This window comes from Camellia sinensis, chromosome 9 (genome assembly GCF_055761805.1).
Source record: "Camellia sinensis isolate YWXY chromosome 9, ASM5576180v1, whole genome shotgun sequence".
Lineage (NCBI taxonomy): Eukaryota > Viridiplantae > Streptophyta > Magnoliopsida > Ericales > Theaceae > Camellia > Camellia sinensis.
Genome location: NC_138969.1, coordinates 57274819 through 57300810, shown reverse-complemented (window position 1 = coordinate 57300810; position 25992 = coordinate 57274819). Strand labels below are relative to the sequence as shown.

Here is a 25992-nt window from a genome sequence, read left to right as displayed (position 1 = left end):
GAAGTGGTGGTCGTGTCTTTCAAGAACGGCCTGAAAGATGACTGCCCACTATGGAAGTCTTTGGCAAAAATATTGCCAAAAAGCATGGAAGAACTCATGGCGAGAATCAAGAAGTACGCCAGAGCCGAGGAAGATACGTCGGGAAACAAAGAGATAAAACAGGAGAAGGGAACGGCTTGCCGAAGCGAGGCCGAGGTAACAACGGGCCGACCAAACAAGAAACAGAATTGAAGGGTAAACAGGCAGTGACGACGGTGTTCCGAATCCCTATCCATAAAGTCCTGGATCAAATACGAAATCAACCCTATTTCAGGGCACCGGCAAGAGCACCAGGGGAATTTATGGGAAGAAACGTTGGTAGGCGCTGTGCTTACCACAATGAAGAAGGACATCCAACTCAGGGTTGCAGAGCCTTAAAAGCACACTTAGAAGACCTAGTAAGGCAAGGCCATCTGAGGGACCTTGTTGATGAGGCCAGGACAAGAGAAGAACAGGCAAGATTGCCTCAAGCACCTGCAGCTCTGCCTCCCCCAGCACAACAACCACAGGCAGGAGAACCACGGGCGGTTAATCTCATTCACTCAAAAGTGAACGAAAATGACATTCAGGGAGAAACCCAAAGAGTAAAACACCTGCAGCACGTGAACTAGGTCGGACACAAAAGACCTCGGCCTGAGGAATGCCAAGGACCGCTGATAACCTTCACTGAAGCCGACTTAGAGATGGTCCAGCATCCGCATAATGATACCTTGGTAGTATCCCTCCAGGTTGGGGAGTGCCAAGTAAAACGCATCCTAATAGATCAAGGTAGCTCTTGTGACATCATGTACGTAAGATGTTACAAGGAGTTGGGCCTTCATCCTGATGACCTGGAACAATCCAGCAACCCTATGGTCGGTTTCAATGGAACGCCGACATAGCCACTAGGTGCAGCAAGCGTGGAAGTACAAGCTGGCACTAAGAAGATCAGAACAGAATTCATGGTGATTGACACACCTTCATCATATAACATCATCTTGGAAAGACCATGGTTGCATGCAATGGGGGCAGTTCCCTCAACATTGCATCAACTACTGCGATTTCCAACAGAGCATGGGATTGAAGAAGTCAGAGGAGATCAATTGCAAGCAAAAAGTTGCTTCATGACAGCAATGAAGTCTACTTGCAGCATTCGAGAGCCAAAAGAGGCAGAGATTGAAGATGGGGACATGGAGGTCCTAGAAGACGTCGGCAAAGAACCAGTCGAGAAGAGCGAAGAGACGCTAAAGAGACGAAGAGCGCTTCTTTCTTCTCGGCTCAGGCTTAACCGAAGAAGAGGAAAGAGAACTGGAAGATTTTTTGAGAACAAACATAGAGGTGTTCGCCTGGACACCTTACGAGATGCCTGGCATTGACCTCGAGGTCACTTGCTACAGACTGAATGTCGACAGGTCGGCAAAACCTGTGATTCAACGAGCCAGAAGATCGACGTTAATGCACGTCGAAGCAGTAGAAGAAGAAGTAGATAGACTTCTGGAGGCCAGGGCCATTCGAGAAGTTCATTACCCAACATGGCTGTCCAACACAGTAGTGGTGAAGAAGAAGAACGGCAAATGGAGGGTTTGTGTAGACTTTACCAGCCTCAACAAAGCCTTCCCCAAAGACAGCTTTCCTCTGCCCAAGATTGACCAACTCGTAGATGCTACTTCAGGGCATGAAAGGATGAGTTTTCTGGATGCATACAGAGGGTACCACCAGATTGCCATGTACCCTCCAGACGAGGAAAAGACCGCATTCATCACCCCTAAAGGCCTGTACTGTTACAAGGTAATGCCTTTTGGGCTGAAAAACGCAGGAGCAACTTACCAAAGGTTAGTAACAAAGATGTTCAAGCACCTGATTGGCAAAACGGTAGAAGTCTACATCGATGACATGGTCATGAAGACCAAGGAATCTAAGGGTCATCTTGCCGACCTAAAAGAGGTCTTTGATATACTCAAAACATACCGGCTCCGACTCAACGCATCAAAGTGCGCGTTTGGAGTTGGATCAGGTAAGTTTTTAGGGTATTTGGTAACAAGAAAAGGCATTGAGGCCAGCCCCGACCAAATCAAGGCCATCCTAGAGCTGAAGAGCCCAACATCAGCAAAAACAGGTTCAGATGCTTACTAGAAGGGTCGCAGCCCTAAACAGATTCATCAGCAGAAGCTCAGATAAGTGCAAACCCTTCTTCAACTTGGTGAAAAAAGCCACAAACTTTCTGTGGACAGAAGAATGCGAAGCCGCTTTGACCGACCTGAAGAAGTATTTGACCACAACTCCGGTTCTTTCCAATCCAGAACCAGGGGAAGAACTATTTTTGTACTTGGCAGTTTCAGAACACGTAGTCAGTGCAGTACTAATCCGAGAAGAAAAAGGGGAGCAAAATGTTGTTTACTATGTAAGCAAAACCTTGGCCAGCGCAGAAACAAGGTATCTACCACTGGAGAAATTAATGCTAGCCTTAGTAATGGCTTCAAAGAAGTTGAACCATTACTTTCAGGCGCATAAAATTGTGGTCTTAACGGAGCACCCACTGAAGTCTTTGTTGCAGCAAGGAGACTTAACAGGAAGGATAGCAAGATGTGCAGTAGCCCTGGGCCAGTATGACCTGGAGTTCAGGCCGAGAACAGCAATTAAAGGCCAAGTTTTGGCTGACTTCGTGGCGGAATTCACGCCCGAAACCATCGAATATCAGGCTCCGTTGAGCCAGGATGAGCATTGTCCCAGCAAGCAAGGAGAATCCCAGCCAAAGGCAAAAGAGCAAAGGAAGGAAAAACTTAGACCCTACAGCATCTACATCGGCAACTCATTCAGATTGTTTGTCGATGGAAGTTCGAACCGACAAGGAGCGGGGGCAGGAGTACTGCTGATATCTCCAGATAGAGAAATTATAGAACAGTCCATCCGTTTAGGGTTCAAGGCCTTAAACAACGAAGCGGAATACGAAGCATTAATTGCAAGGCTAAAGCTGGCAGTAGCAGCAGAAGCAGAAGCAGATGAGGTAATTGTTTTTTGTGATTCACAACTTATTGTTAACCAGTCAACAGGAGAATTTGCAGCCAGAGACGGAAGGATGTCGGCATATGCAAAAGAGGTCATCAGATTGGCAGCCCTATTTCAGAACTGTCGACTACTCCAAGTTAGCCGAGATGACAACACCCATGCTGATGCATTGGCTAACCTGGCAAGTTCAATGCAGATTGGAAAAACAAGGACAATTATGATCGACTATATGTCGGGCCCGAGCATAGAACCACGGAGCACAGGACAGGAAGCAATGTGTGTGGACATGGGGCCAAGCTGGATGGATGCAATTATTGCATTCCTGAAAGAAGGAAAGCTGCCAGAAGATCGTAAGGAGGCACACAAAGTCAGACTGAAATCGGCAAGATTCTGTCTGACAGAAGATGGATACCTCTACAGAAGGTCCTTCACTGGACCACTTTTAAGGTGCGTACACCCTTTGCATGTTGAAGATTTCCTATACGAGATTCATGAAGGGATTTGTGGAAGCCACGCTGGGGGCAGATCATTAGCCCACAGGGCCATTACCCAGGGGTATTGGTGGCCCTACATGCAAAAGGATGCTGAAGCCTACGTGAAGAAGTGTGAACAATGCCAAAAGTTTGCGCCTTTGATACATCAGCCAGCTGCTGACCTAAACCCAGTGTCCAGCCCCTGGCCGTTTGCCCAATGGGGCATGGATCTTGTTGGACAACTTTCCTAGGCAACTGGGCAGAGAAAATACTTACTGGTGGCAACAGATTACTTTACGAAGTGGATAGAGGCAGAACCTCTCCCCAAAATCCAAGATGTGGACGTCAAGAACTTTATATGGAGAAACATCATCACCAGATTTGGCATTCCAAGAGCAATAGTTGCCGACAACGGAACACAGTTTGACAGCAAACTCATCAAGAACTTTTGTGCGAAATTCAAGATCAAGAATTACTTTTCAACACCAAGTTTTTCTCAAAGTAATGGGCAAGCAGAAGCATCCAACAAAGTAATCTTAGATGGGATAAAGAAGAGGCTGCAGGCAGCAAAAGGAAAGTGGGTAGACGAATTACTAGTTATTAGGGGACCTTTGCTTTGTTGTTTATTTCTTTCCTATTACGGACTCTTTCTTGTAATAGTTGATAGTGTTGGGCTTGCCGTTTATTTTATTAGATTTTCTTATATGGCTGATTTAAAAAAATAAAAGTGAAAAGATAAAATCAAATTCTATACCAACTTCTCAAATTTTGTTTGGTTACATATATATCGAAAAATATGAGGCTATTATGTTAGGATTTTGAAAAATAAAAATTCATTTTACCCATAGTTGTCATTGTTTAGTCTTTATTATTCTTTAATTAGATCCTCTTATGTGGAAATAAATAAATAAATAAAAGTAAGCCTATGTTTTGGAAGTTGCTCGCAAGATGTTTGATGTTTTGTCTACTTGAAATAATGTTCTCTCCTTTTCATTTAGCTAATAAAAATATAATAATGTTCTCTCTTTTGTGTTACATGTTTGTATTGCATTCTCAAAGAAAAAGAGCAACAAGAATTAACGATGGATTTGTCACAAATTGAAAAAAAAAAAGAAAAAAAAAAGAGAGAATGAAAAGGACAACATTGCACTCGAAGTTGCTATAGTTTATCTGTTGTACCAATTTGATCCTCACAGTTTTAATTGCATCAATTTTTTACATGTGTTAATTTAGCCTAATTGATAATGCATCTTTACAAATTGGATTGAAACTAACGGCAGAATAGTCTATTATTCACTCTCCTAAAAGTGATTGAGGGGTTAACATTCAGTTTGAAATGGTTCATTCCCTTTTGAATAGATCATTTTGTTCTCAATTTTTGTCTAATTTCTTAATAGTTGTTATCAACCGGGCTAAATTGACAAAATGTGAAAAGTTTTAAAGAGCAAAATTGATACAATTAGAACTACAGTGACCAAAATTGACCCAATGGACAAACTATGGGACTACAGGTATAATTTGTCCCTAAAAAATTGTGTTTCTAGATTCATTTTGTGCGTTTGCACTTTTATGAGAAATGCACAAAATGAATTTAGACCACACTTTTTCTTCTTTTTTTTTTTATTTTTGGTTTGTGGTGGTATTTTTTAGCATTATGTGGTTAGTGAATACCACACATAACACTTGATCTTGCCTCAAAGTGAAATGGTTAAGACTATTGAATGGAAGTGAATGCATTGTCTACTCATCAACCAGGCAAGACACATCTCTGCTTGGATGGAGTCTGGGGACCAGCATTGTACGTCTTTGCTCATCTCTATTTGGATGGAGTAAAGAGACCGGCATTGTATTTCTTTAGCTGTCTCATTAAGCATTAGTTTCCAGCACAGTGTGCATATGGAAATTCAATTTTAACTTCTTTTCTTGCCTTTTTTATGGCCTTTAGTTTTTAGTAGCCACAGATAGCTCTGATCCACATTCCAATTGTTCAATCTTTGGTCTTTTGGACAAACGTCATCAGACACAAATGGGTATAGGAAACATTAGTAAAATTGTATTTGTTTCTTTTCTATTGCTTATGTTCAACTTTATTCTAGCTCATTGTTGCACTGCAATGGACACTTTAAGTGAAACTCAAAACCTTTCAGTAGGAGAGACTCTTGCTTCTGCTGGCCAATTCTTTGAGTTAGGCTTCTTTAGTTGCGGAAATTCTGGTAAATGAAATGTTGGAATATGGTACAAGAACATCTCTATGTGGGAAGCTGTATGGGTAGCAAACAGAGAGAAGCTGCTTACATTGGCAGACTCCTCTGCCAGTCTAATGATTGGTGGTGATAAAACTCTGGTGCTTGTAGATGGGAATCAAAGCATTAAGTGGTCAACCAACATATCTGTCCCTGTAAATGTTTCTGTTGCAGTACTTCTAGACACAGGAGACTTTGTCCTGAAAAAGGGAATCCGTGAAGAGATCTTGTGGGAGAGCATTAACCATCCTTACAACACTTTCCTACCCGGCAATGAACACTAGAGCTGGAGAGAAACGGTTCTTGTCTTCTTGGCAAATGGAAGAGTTTGTTGTTGGAATTGCACCACAAACTCCTCTGCAAGCTTTTATTTGGAATGTTCCGACACAATTTTGGAGAAGTGGGTCATCGGATGGATTGAAGTGTGTTGGAATATCTTATATGAAATCAACATATTTGGAAAGTGGTTTTCGTCTTGCACTGGAGTATCAGCAGGTAAATCAGTATGTCACTTACGATTTATTAAACAGCTCTTCTGTTATAATTATGACAATTACATCAACTGGATATCTCAAGTTAATTGATTGGGATGAAGGTTTAAAGCAATGGAAAGTTTTCTGGGTGGCAAAAAAGAGTTTGTGTGAAAATTATGGCACATGTGGACCTTTTTGGGTTTGTAGTAAAAATGGATCTCCAATTTGTTGGTGCCTAAAAGGATTTGTACCAAAATCAAATGAGGAATGGAGCAGAGGATATTGGTCAAACGGGTGTGTGAGAAAAACTGAATTGTTTTTAAACAACAACATGAATAACTCATCCTTGGGGAGTGGAAAATATGACGTATTTTGGAAGTTGAATGTGCTGAAATTGTTAGATCTTTTTATTTTTGTGAACGTTAAGTGCTGAGGAATGTGAATATCAATGCCTGACTAACTGTTCATAGTCAAGCAGAATTGGATGTATGATCTGGACAGGAGATTTTTGGATAATCAAGAGTTTTCATTTGACGGGGAGGATCTTTTTCTCCACCTTGCTAAGCTAGGTGATTACAATTTTCCTTAAAGCTTCAATGAGTATTGTTTTCTTCTTCCGTTCTCTTTCTACTTAGTTGATTTTATTTATTTAATTTTTATTATTATTATTAATCAGGTAAAGGGAAGAAGCAAGAACAGGAATCATTATCGGCTTCACAGTTGCTTCTGGTATGGTCTTCTGGCTTTCGATTATATGTGGTTTGTGTTGGTGGAAAGCTAACCAAAGAGGTAAAAGAACTGTCATCTATATACTTCAGTGTTAAGCAGAGGAAATAAAAGAAATCATGATATGAAAAAAAAGCAAAATAATATGCCAACTCTAATCCAAAAGATGCATCAATACTTCTAGTATAGTTCATGTAGAAATCTAGTGTCTGGAAACTAGTCCTCAGTTCATCCACACAAAAAAAAAAAAAAAAGTGCTTCCAGATGGTTCAACTGTCTGACCCAATCCTGGTTCCAAAATACTAAATTGAATTGCTTTAATTGTTTGACCTAATCTGGGTTCCAAAATAGTATATCGATCGACTTGCTAAATTGAATTTCCATCATGTGCTATATCTGTGCATGTAGTGGCTAAGAACTCAACAAAACAGTGGAATTGGAGGTGAGCTTGACTGTTCTTTTTGGTACTAAAGCAAATCCCATCTATATATGAAGCCACCTAAACAATGAAAAATAACTAGACCTTACTGTATTGGAGAGAAACTTGTTGGTTTTTTTACATATATATATATATATATACATAGAGATATGTGTGTATGCATATGTATACACACATAACCCCTTTTTTTTTGTTGTGTGCATGCATATGTTTTGGAGGTTGGGGGTTTTAATTTTATTGGTTTGTAAATATTATTCCCATCCTTGATAACCTTGAAGCCGTGAAGGAAGTCAAAGTAATTGAATAAATTGTCATGGTCTGATCTCAATATCAAGAAAGAGGGAAAAGAAACTCAAGAGCTTTGGTTTGGATGATACATTAAAGACTTCAGAGACACCCCACTGAACCCAGTAGAGCAATATGATACGTAGGAGCTACCAGTGTTTGACTTCGACAAATAGTAGCTGCTACCAATAACTTCAGGATAAAATGTAAACTTGGGGAAGGAGGATTTGGACTAGTTTTTAAGGTAATTCATTTTTTTCTTAAGTATTTTATCATATGACGTGGACTTTGTGTATGTATTGGTTGATTGAGAAATTTTATGGATACATCGGGAAATCTACAAGATGGACAGGAGATAGCAGTGCAAAAGATGCTCACGAGAAGGCATTGAAGAGTTCAAGAATGACAGCATAATGATATCGAGGCTCAAAAGAATCTTGTTAGTCTCTTGGGGTGCTGTATTGAAGGAGAGAAATGTTGATAGTTTATGAGCACATGCCTACCAAACATGGTGACAAATAATAGCACTCATTTCATTGTTCAGTTTCTTGTGGATCGAGCATTGGCTGGTTCATGTTCCTTGGCCTAGGTAATAAAATGCATACACATTAGCCTTTTTTGTGTTCAGGATCATGTTATAGATAGGCCAATCATGTCAGCTTTAGTTTTCATGATCGGCAGATTTCTACTACCGTGGTTGAGACATGATATATTTTAATTGTTCATTTAATAGTTTAATACAGTCATGATGGTGATAGTGTGGGTGCATCAGCTGTAACAATTATAGTTAAATTAATGTAATATTAGACTATCATAAATTATGTTCTTAAGTCGTCATTCAAACTATTCCCATCAGTCCCTTACGCTGTGTTTAGTTGGAGGATTTGAAGAAGGATTTGGAAAGGGAAAAAGAAAAGTTTGGTGAAATGGAAATAAAATATACCTACATTTCACCTAGTTTCACACATAATTTCCCTTTCTCTTTCTAAATCTCTTCCCAAATCCCTCAATCAAACACAGCATTAGTTGATACGGACATTTGGAATGGAAGTCCTTTGTGTCTAGCACTATATTTATGTTTCCAGGTTTGCTTCTTAAAGCTGAGCCAACCTGGTTAAGAATATAATATAAATAACAAAATTATCTCTCTCTAAATGCTCAAGCTTTTAAATAATTTGGTAATTAATAATTCAAAATGATATCAAAGTAAGCAATAGATTCACTATTCGACCCTCACAACTTACTCAACCATATATGAAGAGACGTGTTAAAAATATAATATAAATAATAAAATTATCCCTTAAACTTTCAAATGAGTCAACAATTCAATAGGATTATTATACCATATTAATGAATTTAGGTATTTGTCAAACATTTAGTTTCTCTTAAGTTATTATCTCAACTTAAGAGAATATTTGTAGTTGAAAGAATAATCATTTTTTTTTAAACAAATATAATTCAAACATAATTATTGATATTCAATCATCTATCAACGAGTCTTAAAAAATAAACAAATCAAATCTTGAAAATTAATTCTAAATATATGAGAGAAACTAAACTCTTTTAACAATCATCACAAAAACGAACTGTATTAATGCAATTCAGCAACAACTCTAGTGATATTAATAGTAGCACATGTAGTTGTGCACTAACCCAACTCATTGTTGGCACCCATTGATTGTTTTAGACATCTGATACCAAGAGAGAGATGTCCACATCTACATTAAAATTAAATGTGTACTGTTGTCCTTGACTTCCAATACCTTAACAGGCCCACCCATTGATAGTTTTAGACATCTGATACCAAGAGAGAGATGTACACATCTCCATTAAAATTAAGGGGTGGTTTGGAATTATCTAAATAAGTGTGTTTTTTGACTTTTATGAAATATGGGTTGGGTATGGGTTGGATTTGAAGTGATGTGTTGGAGAGGTGATGTGACTTAAATAAGATGATGTGACTTAAATAGGATAGTGACTTTTTGGCTTTCTTAGATCATGCCAAACAAGGCCTAAATGTGTACTGTTGTCCTTGACTTCAAATACCTAAACAGACTCAAGAATCATTTATTCCTAAAAATTTCTGTTCTCATGTCCCAAATCATTCACAATTATTGAATATATCTTAAAATTTGTAAATTTTAAAATTTTCATATGATCCAATAATTATGAGTGATTTGGGATAGGAAAACATAAATTTTTGAGGACATAAAATCCTTGCTCCCTTAACAGCTATGACTTCCATCACTTTGAATATACCAATAACGTGGCCTACTTTGCGCTACCACATGATTCATTGGTAATTATTGAAATATTGTCTATAGAGTATTTCAAATTAATTATTTAACACAAAATTTTATAAGATAAAATTAGTTACTCACCTTATTGAAAATTTTATTTTTTAGTTTTTATAATTCAAGGTATCTCTGGCCTAGTCCAGATCTGAGTTACATCGGATCTGAACAACGGAAAATTAGTTCTTAATGGCCTACAAATTAATGATGGGACAAACTTTTAGTAGCCTTTTAAGAGGCTCGAACTCGAACTCAAACTCGAACTCGAACTCGAATTCTTGAATGTTATCTTTACATAATTAAAAAACAAAAAACGATCTCGTTAGTATATACTTAATATTTATTATAATTTTTTTTTATTAAGTTTCATTTGGAAATTGACATTTTTAATAATTTTTTGACTTTTTATTATTAAAAAAAAAAATGCAATCCGTACTAAGCTTGGCCTAAAACTAACACCATATAAGTAATGTGTACTAAATAATTTTCCATGATCCATTAGAGAATAACCATGCCATTAATACATCCCAAAATTCTTGAGACAATTAAGAACCCTAGTTTGTTTTTTGGCTTAGGCTTCTTTCCAATTCGAAATCAGACTGGAGGGTGTTGTTAGACCTACGTGGATCCACTACGGAGTCCACATCTATGATCCGAACCATTTAATGTGTAGGCCTCGTCAAGTATTTTATTTTTGCAAAATATTATGTTGATCGATATCGATAGCCACTTGATCTATTCAAATTTGTGTTAACGGTAAATATGATTTTAAAAATAAATTGTTGATAGAAATGTGATCCGATCAAGTAGCTATTAATATTCGATCGACGTGATTTTTTACATGGATTGAATACTCAACAAGTCCTACACATTGACTGATTTAAATTATTGAGATAGACCCAAAATGGGCCAAACTGGACCGTACCAACTGCGGAGAATCCAATACCTTATTTTTTACCACAAGTTTTTAGATTTTTTGGAGCAATAAGAAGGGCCTTTAATCATTTTAAGTTTTTAAACAAATTTTATAGCATTCACGTGTTTTACAAAAACTTAACCATGTCTTTTTATTTAAGAGTCTGTTTGTTTAGAATGAAATAGATAGAAAGTAAAAGGAAGAGAAAAAAATTTAACTTCTATGAGTTTGTTTAGTTTGAAAATGGTGAAAAGTATAAGAAAATTATCTTGTACAATCTATATTAGCATTGTAACTAATTTTTAATTTTTTGCAAAAAATACAAGAAAACACAAGAAAAATTGAATGCGTGAGTTATCTATATCTAAACTTTTAAATTTTTCTATATTTTTCTTACAAATTTTTTATCTTAATCAAATGCTTGCAAGAAAATATATTTTCTTTTCTATTTCTTTTCTTTCACTTCATTTTCTTTTATTTTCACTTTCTACCAAATTTTCTTTCTAATCAAACGGATCCTAAGATAAAATAATATTTGAATTATTATTTTTCTCTAAGGCTTACTGTTAGCAAAAATTTGGTTTGAATCCAATCAACAGTGATTGATCGACGGACTTCAACAAATTTTAAATAAACACAAATAAAAATTAGGCTTTGTGGTAGAGTTTTATACCTTAAACAGATTAAAGACTTCCTTGGAGATAAATAAATAAAGAAGAGATAGAACAGAACAAAATATGTATTTATTCAATTGAATTATCACTTGCTAAGTTGCTACCAGTCACAAAACAAGAACAAAGAAATAAACAAATACAGTAATCGATAGAAGAAAAGAAATGGGAGTTGGAAAATCTATCATTTAATCTACTCCTAACAATTACTAAATTAAACTACTCCTAGAGGAATATCGCGTTTTGTGAGTGGTTGTGGATGTCGTTCTTTTCTTCATTCCTCAAGTCTTCCTTTTATACTTGTTTGGCCATCTCATGTTGTAACCATCAATCCATAATCTTCCTTGATCTTTGCTCCAGTCAACTATATCCCATCTTCATAGGAACTACTTGCAAATTTTGTACTTTGACTTGGTGTTGATCCCTTGATTTTAGCATATGGTTTCTAATTGATTTTAATAGATATCTTTACTGGCTTTTATTTAATCTTTTCAGGTAACATCATCATCTCTTCTATGCTACATTACTAACATACTTGTCATGCCATGTAAACATATTTGTTGATAGGAATAATAATAATAAAAAATGTGGCGAAGGTTATTTTTAAAAAATAGTCTATAGTCTTGATTGACAAACCATAATCGAATTTGGCCATAATCAATAGAAAAATAAAATGTGGTGTCAAAACTTACATTGAAAAGAAAAACATATTTTAGCTATAACTTTAATGTATATATATATATATATATATATATGTATGATTGTTAAGTATAAATTTTATCATACACTATTTAATTTTGGAAAAAAATATATACGTTGAATGGTTAAAGAACCCGATTAGATCAAATATTATTATTATTATTATTTTTTTATCTCTTTTTATAATTTTGTGTGTTTTGTTGTTCAAAGTTTTAAAATATTAGCTGTACATATTCATTTGCAATAAAATATATATTTTTACACTTCACTTTCCTGAATCTCTCAAGTAAAATATATGTGTAGAGACCCCACTTTTAACCGCCCGCAAGACTTGGACACTTTGTCCTGTGCACTTGATGATGAAGTTGTGCTGAGTGTAATTCGAAGTCTTAACGAAGGAACGTAAGCTCACTCTTCTTTTTTCATCCTAAACCTTCCATATTCATACTGTTTTCACCCCAGAAATTCATTTTTGAACATTGTACCACCCTATATTAAGTTTAAAACAGTGGAACAGGGGAACTTATTGGGAGCTAGCCGTACCACATTGGGAGCCGGCTATAGCTATTAGTAGCCGACCTGCTCTCAATAGCGAGAAACACTGTTCTGGGTGGGAATTAGCCAACTGTCAATTTTGGAAGATATTTTTGACCTATTTTGCTCAAATTCTATAAATACGAGCATATATATCACTGTTAAAGGTTGGAAAAATTTCAAAGAAGCAAACTAACCCTTGAGAGCTCCTTCTTCTTGTGCAAGCCAACTTTGAGATATTTGAGCATCCTTATACTATATCTATATACCATACACAACCTTGGAGCCATAGCTTAGAACCTTGGTTGAGCTTTGTAAGTGACAATTCAAGCTTGAGAGTGTGCTTGGACCAAGTTTGGTTCACAAACAAGAGCTTACCTTCTTCAAGAGGTACAAGCTTACCACCTTTGTATTGCTTTCATTTCTGTCTTTATTTGCTTATTTCTTGTGTTCTTGTATTGTTTTGATCATGTTTCAAGTGTTGGAACTTGGGTTTGAATAGCTACCAAAGGGTAGAAAGGGTTAACCCTCTTTTCTTACACTCTACTTCATAGCTCACACCTTTGTTTTACACTCTTTTCTTTGCTTTTTAAACTAATTTTTAAAGTTTGAAAAAGGATTAAAAAAAAACATGGTTTGAGGTTCCAAAAATGGAGAGGTTAGCCATCTCTCCTTGCTTTTGTTCACTAGCCTTTCATTGCCTTGTTCTTTTCTACTCTTTTTTTTCTTATGCTCTTAACATGATTTTTGGTCACTGTTTTAGCATATTAGAGGCTGTTTTAGAGCTGTCCTAATTTATTTAATTAGTGTATGCTTTGAATATCTAGCTTGTTGTGTTGTAAGTTTTCATATCTAGCTTGCTGTGTTGTGTTACCCTTGCTTTAATTTTCATGTTGGAGAGTCTCATTCTAATAATGATCCCATAATCATTTCTGCAACCTTCATCTCTTCTTCTTTGCTTTTGCTTGAGAGACATTTCAACCGATCGACGGTTATTCAAAACATGAGAAAGAAACCTATGCTCAATGGCTTAATCTCTACGGAGGTTCATCGTCAAGGCATAGGCTCTCTTTCATGCTAAGGTTTACTTCTCATTTGATGTTTCTTCTTATTTAGTGGACTTAATCATCACTTTGGACAAATTGATTAAAGAATGGCAAAGACTAATAAAATCGACTCAAAATGAATTAAACCGACATAAAGAAAATGTTAAGAGTTGGTTGGATTCAGCCGAACGTTATGCCGGGTCCATCATTCCGGGAATTGTCACATATCAATCCATGATATGTTAAAAAGACTTAGGGTGTGTCTACTTCCCTCTTTGAGCCTTCATGATAAGAGAGAGGGGTCATTTTCCATTACATTTATTCAATTTTCTCCAAATGTGTTCGAAATCATCAAGCCATCAAATTGGGCTTGTTGGTGGTTTCGGACTCAGAATTGCTCCTCTTGAGTTTCCCAAGACAAAGAGGGGCAGAAGGGACAAACAGGGCCTAGAAAGGCTTTATCTACACTATTCTCACCTCAAAGCACAAAACATTTTTTGGCATAAAATTTGGAGCCGGCCGGCACTGTTGTGGCCCGGCCGGATCTCACTTGGAGCCAGCCGACTTCCAATGTTTGGTAAGCAGTGAGCTTTTTGCAAAAATAGAGGGCAGTGGCTGAGGGTGAGATAGAGCAATCTGGGCAGACAGAGCAGCTTCTGGACACTGTGCATGCAATCATTATGCCTCATTGTTGTTTGTATTAATATTATAATTTTCATTGTTGTAATTATTTGTTGTGATTATTGTTGTTCATATTACATTGATGTAATTATTGTAGTACCCTCGTTGTAATAACTTAGAAAGCTAGTTGATAGTTAGTTCAATTAATTCATTTGTTTGATGTTGTAATAGTTAGTTTAATTAGGACATTCGGATATTTATTCGGACCCTCTTGCATGAGGGCAAATATGTAATAATGGTGTATGTCTTTCAACCCCATTTCTTTCTCTCTTTTATTTACCCGCTTATAATGGTAGTGTAGAGCATCATGTTTCTTAAGCATTTCTCATGTTCACATACACTCGACTCACATGCATTTGGGTTCGCCTCATCATACTAACCAATGTCGATTTCAAATCCATTGCTGGAATACGTGATTTATCGCATGTCTTGAATTGAAGCAAATACCATGCTAGTAGCCGAGCCTATTAATTGCATGATAGTATGTATCACATTAGTCATATTGCATCGTTTAAGAGCATGCATGTTTGCTAATTATTTTATTTTTTTTTGTTTTGGCTTGTCTTGGAGTACTAGGTGAGCATTTTGTGTTTTAGCATATCGCATTGTATGTCTATGTTACCATATCAAGCATGTTTTCCATGAGGCTAAGTGCTTAATTGATATACTTGTTTGAATGCTTGTGGATGAAGGCTAATTGCTAAAATTGGGATAAATTGATTAATTTACTTGCAAACTCACTGTTTTTTAAGTGACGCGTATTAAAAACAATTTTCAAAACAAACATAAAATCAAAGCATTTTAATTTTTGAAAGTTAGTCTATACTTGTGTATGCATCACATAGTAAAGTTAGCTAAATAATCGAAACAAAAGCATATAATGTAAATAAAATTCACATCATGATTAATAGATACTGATCTTTAATCGGGTGAGAGGGGTGCTCAATTCATGACCTTTCCCTTTTATACCTAAGTTCTCGAGCCGAGACACTTTGGCGATGACGGACTAATGGCCTTTGGCATGAGTCACGAGTTTCCTAAATTTTTCAAAAATATTTAGGTGGCGACTCTATAATTTGGCAAAGCAGTCCATTTTAGGCATTTGATTCAAACATCGATTTTTCAAAAAGATTGTCAGATTTGGACTCTTTTGTGTTTTCACTGTTTCACATTGCACTTGTAAAATCAAATTCAGAACCACATGAGTCCAAACTATAGGGCTAATCGTATCCGAAAGGAGCACGAAAAGCAAGCTACAGTTTCTGGTGACTCTGCTGGGGATTTAGAGAAACTTGACTTGAAATTCATGATGTGAAATTTTATCTACACTTATATGTTCTTTGCATTGCATTTGCATTGTTACTTTAAGTCACTGTGTTTTCTATCTACTATTCTTGGACGGTGTGCCGGAGGCTTGCCCAAAAGCATGCCAAAAGGTTGGCCGGTCATGGTCTCTGCCATGTTGGAAACACAACCCTTAGATCTGGATTACCGCTGTACCATTTGATCTTCCTTTCACTTCTTAGTGTTAGGTGTGAGAGGTATATTAGGTAATCTTGCTGAGGTACCCTTTTGGACCATTTGGCCTAACTTCATATAGTAAGCCATAGCGACTATCCCAAATTAGGACAAGATGCCACCCATATGCAGGATGTTGTGAGATTCATTGATCATATAAAAAATTTGGGATAGGGTAACCCTCCCCTAATTTTGTTTCTTCAAAGTTTTAATTTTGTTAATTTCATCTCTTAACATTGTAAATTTATATTTCATCTTCCTAATAAGTGTTTAAGGACCGAAGTGATAAAGTTAAATTTCAAATTATTTAAAGTGACACGAAATGTATAGTTTATAGGGATTAAAGTATCTTCTTTTTTTATCATTCCGGTTACAAGTGGTTTGAAAATGAATTAGATTGACTCAAATTAAAAACTGGGGTCGTGGTCCTTGTAAATTGTCTATTATATTAATTTGGTTCATATAGTTTTAATTATATCAATTTTGTTATTTAAAATTTCACATTATGTCAATTTAGTTTAATTGATATTATTCATTAAGAAATTAGATAAAAGTCAAGAACAAAATGGTCCATTTAAAAATGAATGAATCATTTCAAATTGGACACTAACCCTTCAATCATTTTAAGAAGAGTGAATAGACTATTTTATCACTTATTTTCAGTTCAATTTTTAAAGGAGCATCAACAATTGGACTAAACTTACCCAAAATGAAAAAAGTTTAAGTATAAAATTGATGCAATTCAAATTACAGTGATCAAATTAACACAAGAGGCAAACTATAGGTAATAAAGTGTAAAGTAACAAAATTAAAATTAAATGATACCCGACACTTACCTTAGGAACCATGATAAACATATTTTATCCTAGTATATTTGTGTAGTAATATATGTCTGGTTGAAAATTTTGTTTCAAATGCATTATTATTCAGGGAAAGCTTCATGATGCGAAAGAAATAGCTGTTAAAAGATTATCAAGCAACTCTGGGCAAGGTCTTGAAAAGTTCAGGACTGAAGTCAAGTTGATAGTAAAACTTCAACACAGAAATCTTGTGAGGCTCTTAGGTTGCTGCATTGAGAAAGATGAAAAGCTCCTAGTCTATGAGTATATAGCCAACACTAGTCTTGATGCCTTCCTCTTCGGTTTGTGCTTTCTCTAGGGTTGTTTATTGCAACTTATTTGAGCTACTTACAACTTCTTCTTTTTTATTTAGGGAGTTTGTATCATACTGATTGGCACAGTTTTTGCTTACAGTTTATTAAAAACAAAATAGCTTAAATAAACTGGAAAAAAAAAAGTGATTATCTAAAAGTTGAGAGAGTGATGCTTTTGAATTATCAGCTTTAACTTCGAATAACTTGCGCCAAATAGCACCAATCTCTATCATTCTCTTAATGAATTTAGCAAGACAACTTTACATTACAATTTGTCATTTTGGTCTAATTCCAAAATGTAATCAACAGATGCTATCTTTAACCTCTCTTTTTTTCTTTTTTTTTCTTTTTCCTTTTTTGCCAGATTCTACAAAATGTAAGGAACTAGACTGGGCTAGGCGAGAAAATATAGTCACTGGAATAGTGAAGGGACTTTTGTATCTACACGAGGACTCTCGGCTCAAAATCATCCATAGAGACATGAAAGCCAGCGATGTTTTATTGGATGGTGAGATAAACCCAAAGATATCAGACTTTGGCACTGCCAGGATTTCTTATGTTAACCAAATTGAAGCCAACACCAACAGAATTGTGGGTACATAATAAGTCATTTCTTCCTTGAATTTTATCCATTTTTAGAAAGAAGAAAAAAAAATATCTCATGGAAAACTGTAGATTTTCAAAAATATCTATGCACCTAGAAAGTGTCCAAAATTTGAGGAGTGGTGTAGATTTAAACTTTGTCTAATCTAGGACATGCCCTAATAAATTTGATCTACACATTTCAAATTCTTAACACTTTCATACATTCACAACTTCAAATTTGCATCAAAGCTCAAAACTTGAAGATGCAGAAGTGACGCCTTGTGTGTAACTCTGTTTATTTATTACAAAAATTGTTATATTATTTTTGTGTGTGATGAAATTTCTCTCAAAGGTGTTGTTATCTAATGTATGCAGAATTGTCTAAGTTTATTTAAAATATCATATATATATACATATTTTCAAGTTCATGGGGTCAATTAATGTCACCATAGTAGATGTACATGTAGCACTACCTATGTCGAGGTCAATCTATACATAATATTTCACTCTATATAATATCTATAGTAGTTTTGCTTTCATCAATTTTCTTGCCTAATTCAATATTTTGCTTTTGATAGTGGATACATGGCACCAGAGTACGCAATGGAGGGAATATTTTCAATAAAAACTGATGTCTACAGCTTTGGAGTTCTAATGTTAGAAATCATATGTGGTAGAAAAAATAGTGCTCGCTTCAATCTCCCAGCATGCAGCCAAGGCTTTCTACAAAATGTATGTAGGTCATTTCATCTAATTGTTGAACTTGGGTAAGATCAATATTTCTATTTTTTGTTCCAAATTTTTGAACTCAGTAGGATATTATTTCAAACAGGCATGACGACAATGGAATGATGGCAAAGCACAAGAGTTGATAGATAGAAACTTGACCGGCAGTTGTCCTGTACGAAAGGTTGCCATATGGATTAACATCGCATTGTTGTGCATTCAAGAAAACCCTGATGATCGACCCTCGATGTCAAAAGTTGTTTTCAGGCTTGGAGGCCAATCAACAGAGATTGCTAAGCCATCTGAACCTCCATTCTCTATTGGTAGATACCCTATATCCGATCAACGACCATCTATCGGGGAAAGAAAAGGACCTACAAGTCTAACACTTACACTCCCCCGATAATAGAATTGGGTGGATGGAGACTTAACCCATTGGAGATCACCCAAGACCTAACTTTTATATCATGTTAAATCATCTAACTCAAAACTAATTGGCAATGAATAGAGGGGCTTCTTAAATAAATTAATGAAGTTCTAACTTTATTTGTGTTAAATGTTAGAGTGTGAACATGTATTTTTTTAGGGTAAATTGTAGTTACTTTCTCTGAGGTTTTTGACAATTACAGGAACCTTTCCTACTATGATTTCTGCAATTACATAGACCTCATTCAAGGATCTACACTACTCTGTGAGTGACTTTATTCTTAACCTTAACTAGATCAGAGTTTGCATTGGTGAAGGTTGAGTTGGCCTCGATTCAATGGGAGATGTCTGTTGTGCTTATCAGTAGTAAGTTGCATCTTGCTGCTGTTGTGTTGACTACAAGGTGTGGTTTGCTGGGTTTGGTGTGCATCAAAAAGTGTTTCTACTGTAACGTCCCAAAATAAATACAATAAACCATCCAAAACGACAAGTAAATAACAATATGAATCAGAGTATGATATTTTTCTATTACATGAAATTCGGTTGTACAAAAGGGTGACACATGCGATATACATTCATAAATAATACATCTTGAATCTACAGCATGTGTTACAAACAGTAAAAATAAATTAAAGCTAGACAGATAATCATATGCCCTAAAGGCTTACATCTGTCCAAGTCAAGGCTTGGATACATCAAAAGTGAGTTTTAAGCTTAAGACAAACAAAGCCCTAGGCTTGTACCAAATTGAATACAAAATAACAAAACTAAGCCTTCAGCTCCACAATCCTCCCAAGCTAAGTCCTTGGTGAAGACATATCACCAGTACCTGAAAAAGGTTTTTCCCAAATAGGGTGAGCCAAAGCCCAATAGAAATAATCTAACACAATGTATGAATCTTAACAAAGATATAAGGGTGAAATGCATATGCAATGCCCATGTCAAAACGGTTCACATTTCTTTCTCAAAATCATGCCATGCTTAATTTATATCACAATTCTCAAATCATGTCCTCTATCATAGGAAACAAGGGGGATTTCTCAAATACGTACGACCTTTCACAGATATTTCGTCCGCGAGAAACTGTCAAATGGCACCCATGTAAACGTAATCTATACAAGCACTACTATTGCCATTTTACAGATATTTCGTCTGCGGGAATCGGCACCCATGTATACACGCGTTTTTCAAGACTTTCACCCTAGACACACAGGCCAACTTAATTTGGTGATACACACATCTTTCCAACATTCACCCATTTTCTCAAATTCATATACATATGTAATGTATTAAATGAGCAACAATGTTCAATGCACATGGATGAAAAATTAGTTTCAATTCACCTAATCCTCATGCAAGTTCTACAACAATCATGCAAGTGCTATCTTTGGTGTTGTTTTGTTTTGCTTCTTGGTGTTTGTGTCTTGGTTTTGATATCAGAGGATAGCTTGGTGGGCTGATGCTATGTTTGTTTTGGTGGTGTTTTGTTTTGCCTTTTGTTGTTTTCTCTTGGCTTTGATTGGTTTCTCGCCAACTCTTGATGGTGTGCTAACAAGTGATTGGGCGATTATATTAGTGCCAACTTAGTTGGGATTGATATGTCTCACTATGATGCTCTTTGCACCCATTCTCTTTTTTCTTCCTTTCTTGAAGTAATAAGTTCTTTGTTCATCAATAAAGGTTTTTTTGTCGATCAAAAAAAAAAATAAAAAACAATCATAGCTACCCTCCACTGATAGTCCAAAACAGATATTTCTAAATAGATATAAAATCTCTAATACATATAAACCTTTCAAATTTTAAGGTGAGTGATAATACATATCTAACTCCACCATCTACGTCAATATCCATCTAATTTCACATTTCCAACAATAATTTCATTTATTTATACAAAATAAATATTTGAAACATTTTGGGCAAAACCCCTTTTTCTTCCAAGATCCAATGCAAGTATCAAAATCAACAATTTTATCACAACTCAACCTCATTTCCACTCCCACAACCATTTTCCATACATCCATTTGAAAACCCCTCTTTTGATTTTAAACCAAAACCCTAGGTTTATTCAAAATCCTCCAAAACAACAAGATTGTTTATGAAAAACAAATAGCTAAGTTAAAAATCATAAAAGATTATAGAAAATACGTACCTTGAAGTTAGAAGACCAAGGAGAGAGTGGAGAAACCTCAAGGAAGTCAAAATTCAACGCTATTCGGATGAAAACAAAACTCTAGGTGAGCATTACCATTTTAACAAAGGGAGTATGGTAGAGAAATGGGTAGATCTTGGTGTATTCGTACAGAGAGAGTGAGTTCTAAAGAGAGAAGGTCTTAACTTTAGGGTTTTAAAATGTTTAGAGAGAGGAAAAGATGAAAAAGTGATATAAAAAGTGACTTTTACGAACTGATATATGCACAGTCCGCTCGAGTGCAAAAAGTGACGCTTGAGCGTCCAGACACAATAAGTTTGAAAAATCTAGAAATCCCCTAGATGTTGATTTGTGATTATGTATCAATTTTAAGCAGTATATAACAATCCCAATCACACAATCAAGACAAATCGACACAATGATTTTACGTGAAAAAACCACAATTGGGCACCTCCAATTGTGATAAAAAACCACGGGCAACAGCCACAAAACAATCCACTAAGAAGATATAAAGGAATTACACAGGTATACTCTCAATTACCTAGCGAATCCACGCCCGAATTGTACCAACCTCTATGTGCCTCTTCCAACCCCGTCTTCACCTCGGAATTGTCTTGACAATGAGCCACTCCGGAATCCACCAAAGCTTCAGGCTTGAATTCTTCAAAATCCACCGAAGAACAACTCTCTCTTTTGTGTATAACAAACAAAATAATCCTTTGATGTATACTCTTTAAACCATGAGTTGAATACTCAATCAAAACATCAAAGAAAACTAGCAAAAAATCCCCAGATATAAACCTTAGAACCCAAAAAGAAGATCTGGAGAAGTTGTCCAAGTTTTGGAAGAAACCCAACTACTTATAGAAAACCAAAGTAATCCTAGTTTTGGAAGAAAACCAATTCCCTATAGAAATCCAACGTAATCCTAGTTTTAGAAGAAAACCAATTCTTTATAGAAATCCAAGAATCTGTGTTCGCGCGGTCCGCTCGAGCGTGGGATTTCCCGCTCGAGCGGAGGCTTCAAAATTGTGTGATACATATAGACCTCACGCTCGAGTGGACGTTTCCACGCTCGAGCGGAGAAACACCCCATCCAGTACTTTTTTCAGGCGAAGCAGAGATGCTGTGAGCTTGCAATCCCCGCTCGAGCGTCACTTTCCCCGCTTGAGCGGGACGACCAAAATTGGAAAATCTGGAAAACTAGATCCTGTTACAACCTCGGTTTTGATCCATGGAAATTGACAAAGGCACGATTCGGGTTGGATTCGTATCTAAAAAACTCATAGCCTCACTGAAATAAAAGGTGCAAAAACAAATACAACTGAAAGGAGTTTTGTCAAACGGGGTTGCCGAGAATAAAACCTAACAAAATTGTTCGGCTCAAGAGCAAGAAACTTCGCTCGAGCGTAGAATACACACTCCCAGTAGTTTTGCAGACCGCAGACCAACGCTTGAGTGCAAGAAAGATCGCTCGAGCTAAGATCGCTCGAGCGCAGGAAGCACCGCTTGAGCGTAGAATACACTCTCCTAGTAGTTTTGCAGACCTGCAAAAGTACTGAGAATTCACAAAAATTGATGCTTGAACGGAGAAGTAAAATTCTGGGCAACAAAAGTTTGAAAACTAAGCTACCAACCTATTCCAAATGCAACCAATACAACCCAATAGCCAAACTCAAGGAAATATAAGAGAAATAAGAAATAAGACATAAACAACAATACGAAACCATGAAACCCGAGTCCAGAAAAACAAATGGGTCGGGTCTAAACTAGAATCGCTATATCTACAGTTTTGTATCTTTTCTACTATTTTGTATTCTTTGTGTTGTTGTTCTGTTGTTGTATGTGCTTTTGTGTTCTGGTCTTTGATTGGTTTCTCACCAACTTTTGTTGATGGGTTTACTTGTATTTTGGGCATGCATCCCGAGCCAATCTGGTTGGGGTCGTTTTGCTTCGCCCTAATACTCTGCTCTCATCTCCTTTATTGATGTAATAGTTGTTATTTATCAATAAGTTATCTTTCTTTTGCCGATCCAAAAAAAAAAATGACCTCCCTTACTTTTTCTAATATTGTCAAGATTCTCCCCTCCTATTAATTTAGCCCAAATGGTGTTAATTTGATTGTGCAAATGACAATAATACCCTTTAAATACTATTCATAACCTTAAGTGAACTAAGTGTAATTTACCTCTATATTAAATTATCATTTTATGTCTCACAATTTTTTTGTATTTCCTTAACTTCGTATTTTTTTCCGCTATAAGTTTTTGAACTTTTATAAGTTTAAAAAAAATAAAAAAATCAACCATTAATGAAAGTAAGAAAGAATATCCATGTTTCTTATTTGAATTAATTTTAAGATTTAATTTAATAAACATATAGATGGAGATATAGATTTTAGATGTAATAAATAACAAATTATTTGAGTATTTTATTATTTTAAAATAATTTCTTTGTTCAAGTAAAATTTCATTTTAATTAGATATAAGAAATGACAAATTTAAGTTGTTTATTAGTCTCAAATAATTTATACGTGATTGGATATTTTTCATTTTTATATTTATTTTTAAAATTTTTGTTAATAAAATGAGAACTATTGACTCATTTTTTTTAATATCCATAGATTGGAAATTGTAAAACTCAAAGAAGAAAATTAAAATTTGAGAATAATATAGGATTGTGAAAATATAAAAATGGTAAATTTTTTATATATTTATGAGGTAGCATTTGAAAATTTTTATAAGTCACAATTTTTTTATTATAAATATGAAATATTATTATGTTTATTTTTCTCAAAAAAAAATTTAATACACAAATATTTTTACAAAACAAAAGAAAAATTCATGTTTCATAAGTTACTATGGTATTGAGTGATGCTAGCTAGTATTGATATAGCGATCCCGGGTTTACCCTTGTTGTATAGTGATCCGGACATGTGTCCGTGGATGTTGGTAGTTGTTTATTATCTTGTTTACATCCTTTCTTACTTTGTATTTGAGTTATAGGATGTGTTGAGCGGGTTTGTTACAGGTTGGTTGAGTTTAGAAACCAAAACTAGTTGCCCAGATTTTTGGCCTGTACGCTCGAGCGGAGGTGTTGGCGCTCGAGCGTAGATTACATCCATCCAGTATCTTGTTGTGCAGTGTTGTGAGCTCGAGCGTAGGGTTGGCCGCTCGAGCGTAAGTCTGTGAGTGGCCGCTCGAGCGGGGTGTTTTACGCTCGAGCGGAGACCTGGGTTAAAGTCCCGAAGTTGTGACTTTTCAAATCACTTTTTCACTTTCTCTTCTCTCTCTTACTTTTCCAGAATCACCATTGTTGAGCCTCTCACTCTAGACTCTACCTTCTCTCTAGGTTTTGATCTAGTAGGAGTGATTTACTCACCTTTGGCCTTTACAAAAAGGTTGTTGATCGTCGAGGGCTACATTTTAATCTGAAAATCACGGGTTTTGGAGCACGTTGGGTTTTGTAGTCTTCTCCCTTGGAGCTCCGAATTTGAGGTAGGGATATCCTACTCCTCTCTATGGGTTTTGTCTTTAAATTTTGGTATTTTGAGATGTTGGGCTTGGTTTGGTAAATTTGTGAAAGTTTGGGGCTTTTGTGTAATTTTACAAAAGTTGGGGTTTTATTCATAATAAACCTAGATGCATGTTTGGCATAGAAAAATAGAATGATTGTTGAATCATTGATGAAAATGGGACCTAAGGGTTGAAATGGTAATTATGGAAAATGACCTAATTACATTGTTTAATTAATTGGGATAATTAATTGGTGAGAAATGAGGAAATGAAATGTTGATTGAATATCCATTTGTGCATTTATTTTCTGTTTTAGAAATAACTGCTTGGGGCTATCGGTGGAGGATAGTCGAGATTGTTGTAGACAATGCATGATGATTAGGTAAACGGAAACTAATCAATGGAATGTGTCATGGAACTTGACGGTTGATAGAATACATTAATTGTGTGTATTGTGTGATTGTATATAGAACCAATGTGTTTATATACGTTATGTGTAGAGGAGGAGATAGGGGATGTACTCCGCGGTTTAGGGGAAGATAGGGGATGTACCTCTAAACCGGATAGGTATTGGGAGGAGATAGGGGATGAACTCCGTAGACAGAGCTCATATGCTTGTCTAGAGAAGTGAAGATAGAGCTCATATGCTTATCTTGTGAAGTGTGGATACAGCTTGTATGCTTATCTGTGGATATTGTTGATATACATATCAGTTGTGAAGTGTGGATACAGCTTGTATGCTTATCTGTGGATATTGTTGATATACATATCTGTTGAGAATGTGGATATAGCTTTTACGCTTATCTGAATGTAAGATATAGTTTTTATACATATCTGTGGAAATGATGATAGAGCTAGCATGCTTATCTGTTGAAAAGGGGAAAATGAAAAGTAATTGGGACTTGTAAGTCGTTGACATAAATATGTAATTTATGTGATTGTATCAGTGTTGACCAACTATCAATTGCTAATGTTTTAGTCATTGTCCATGGTTGGTTTAGTGTATTTCTACTGGGCTGTGGCTCACCCTATATGGGAATATCATTTTCAGGTACAGGAAGCATGCCACCTCCAAGGACATAGCTGGGAGGCTAGTGGCGGGCATAGTTTTGTCGTTTTACTTTTGATGTATTACATGTAATTTCAAGCCAAGGGCTTAATGTGTAAACGAGTTAGAACTCTTTGTTGTAACCAAGTGTTAACTTGGAAAGCTGTAAGCCCGTAGGGCATTTTGTTATGAGGTTAACATGTAATACTTATTTCCTGAAATTCTAATGAATGAAAGGAATGCGGTTAGTTTAAATGTAAATGCATGTCTTATCTGATGGGTTTATTGTTATTATTTTGAGGGCGTTACAACTTGGTATCAGAGCGTACCGGGTTCGAATACTTTGGGTACGTGGGAAGTGATTAGTA

The 25992-nt window shown here is 35.9% G+C and overlaps 2 protein-coding genes across 5 annotated transcripts in view; both read left to right on the top strand.

The window, feature by feature from the left end:
* The window catches only part of LOC114297891 (G-type lectin S-receptor-like serine/threonine-protein kinase At1g61490), a 95229-nt gene that overhangs the window by 22794 nt on the left and 46443 nt on the right, over positions 1-25992 (top strand). The gene's annotated exons all lie outside the window — the stretch shown is intronic.
* Positions 5214-8372, top strand: LOC114289173 (uncharacterized). Of its 4 annotated transcripts, XM_082886843.1 has the most exons (4): positions 5214-6235; positions 6692-6782; positions 6890-7002; positions 7657-8372. In XM_082886843.1, the coding sequence occupies exons 1-4, from the start codon at positions 6014-6016 to the stop codon at positions 7660-7662; spliced, it is 432 nt and encodes a 143-aa protein (XP_082742969.1). In that variant the 5' UTR covers positions 5214-6013; the 3' UTR covers positions 7663-8372. The 4 variants fall into 4 exon arrangements, 2 of the variants coding, with proteins under 2 accessions (XP_082742969.1, XP_082742968.1); XR_014339700.1 differs by having other exon boundaries at positions 5216-6235; positions 6684-6782; positions 6890-8372; XM_082886842.1 differs by having other exon boundaries at positions 5226-6235; positions 6890-8372.

What these genes read in the sequence shown, in the direction of transcription:
- LOC114289173 (XM_082886842.1), top strand. Translation starts at nt 6,014, where the DNA reads ATGAACACTAGAGCTGGAGAGAAACGGTTCTTGTCTTCTTGGCAAATG. An exon ending in TTGCACTGGAGTATCAGCAG is followed by an intron (nt 6,236 to 6,691) that starts GTAAATCAGTAT and finishes ATAGTCAAGCAG; the next exon opens with AATTGGATGTATGATCTGGA. An exon ending in TCTCCACCTTGCTAAGCTAG is followed by an intron (nt 6,783 to 6,889) that starts GTGATTACAATT and finishes ATTATTAATCAG; the next exon opens with GTAAAGGGAAGAAGCAAGAA.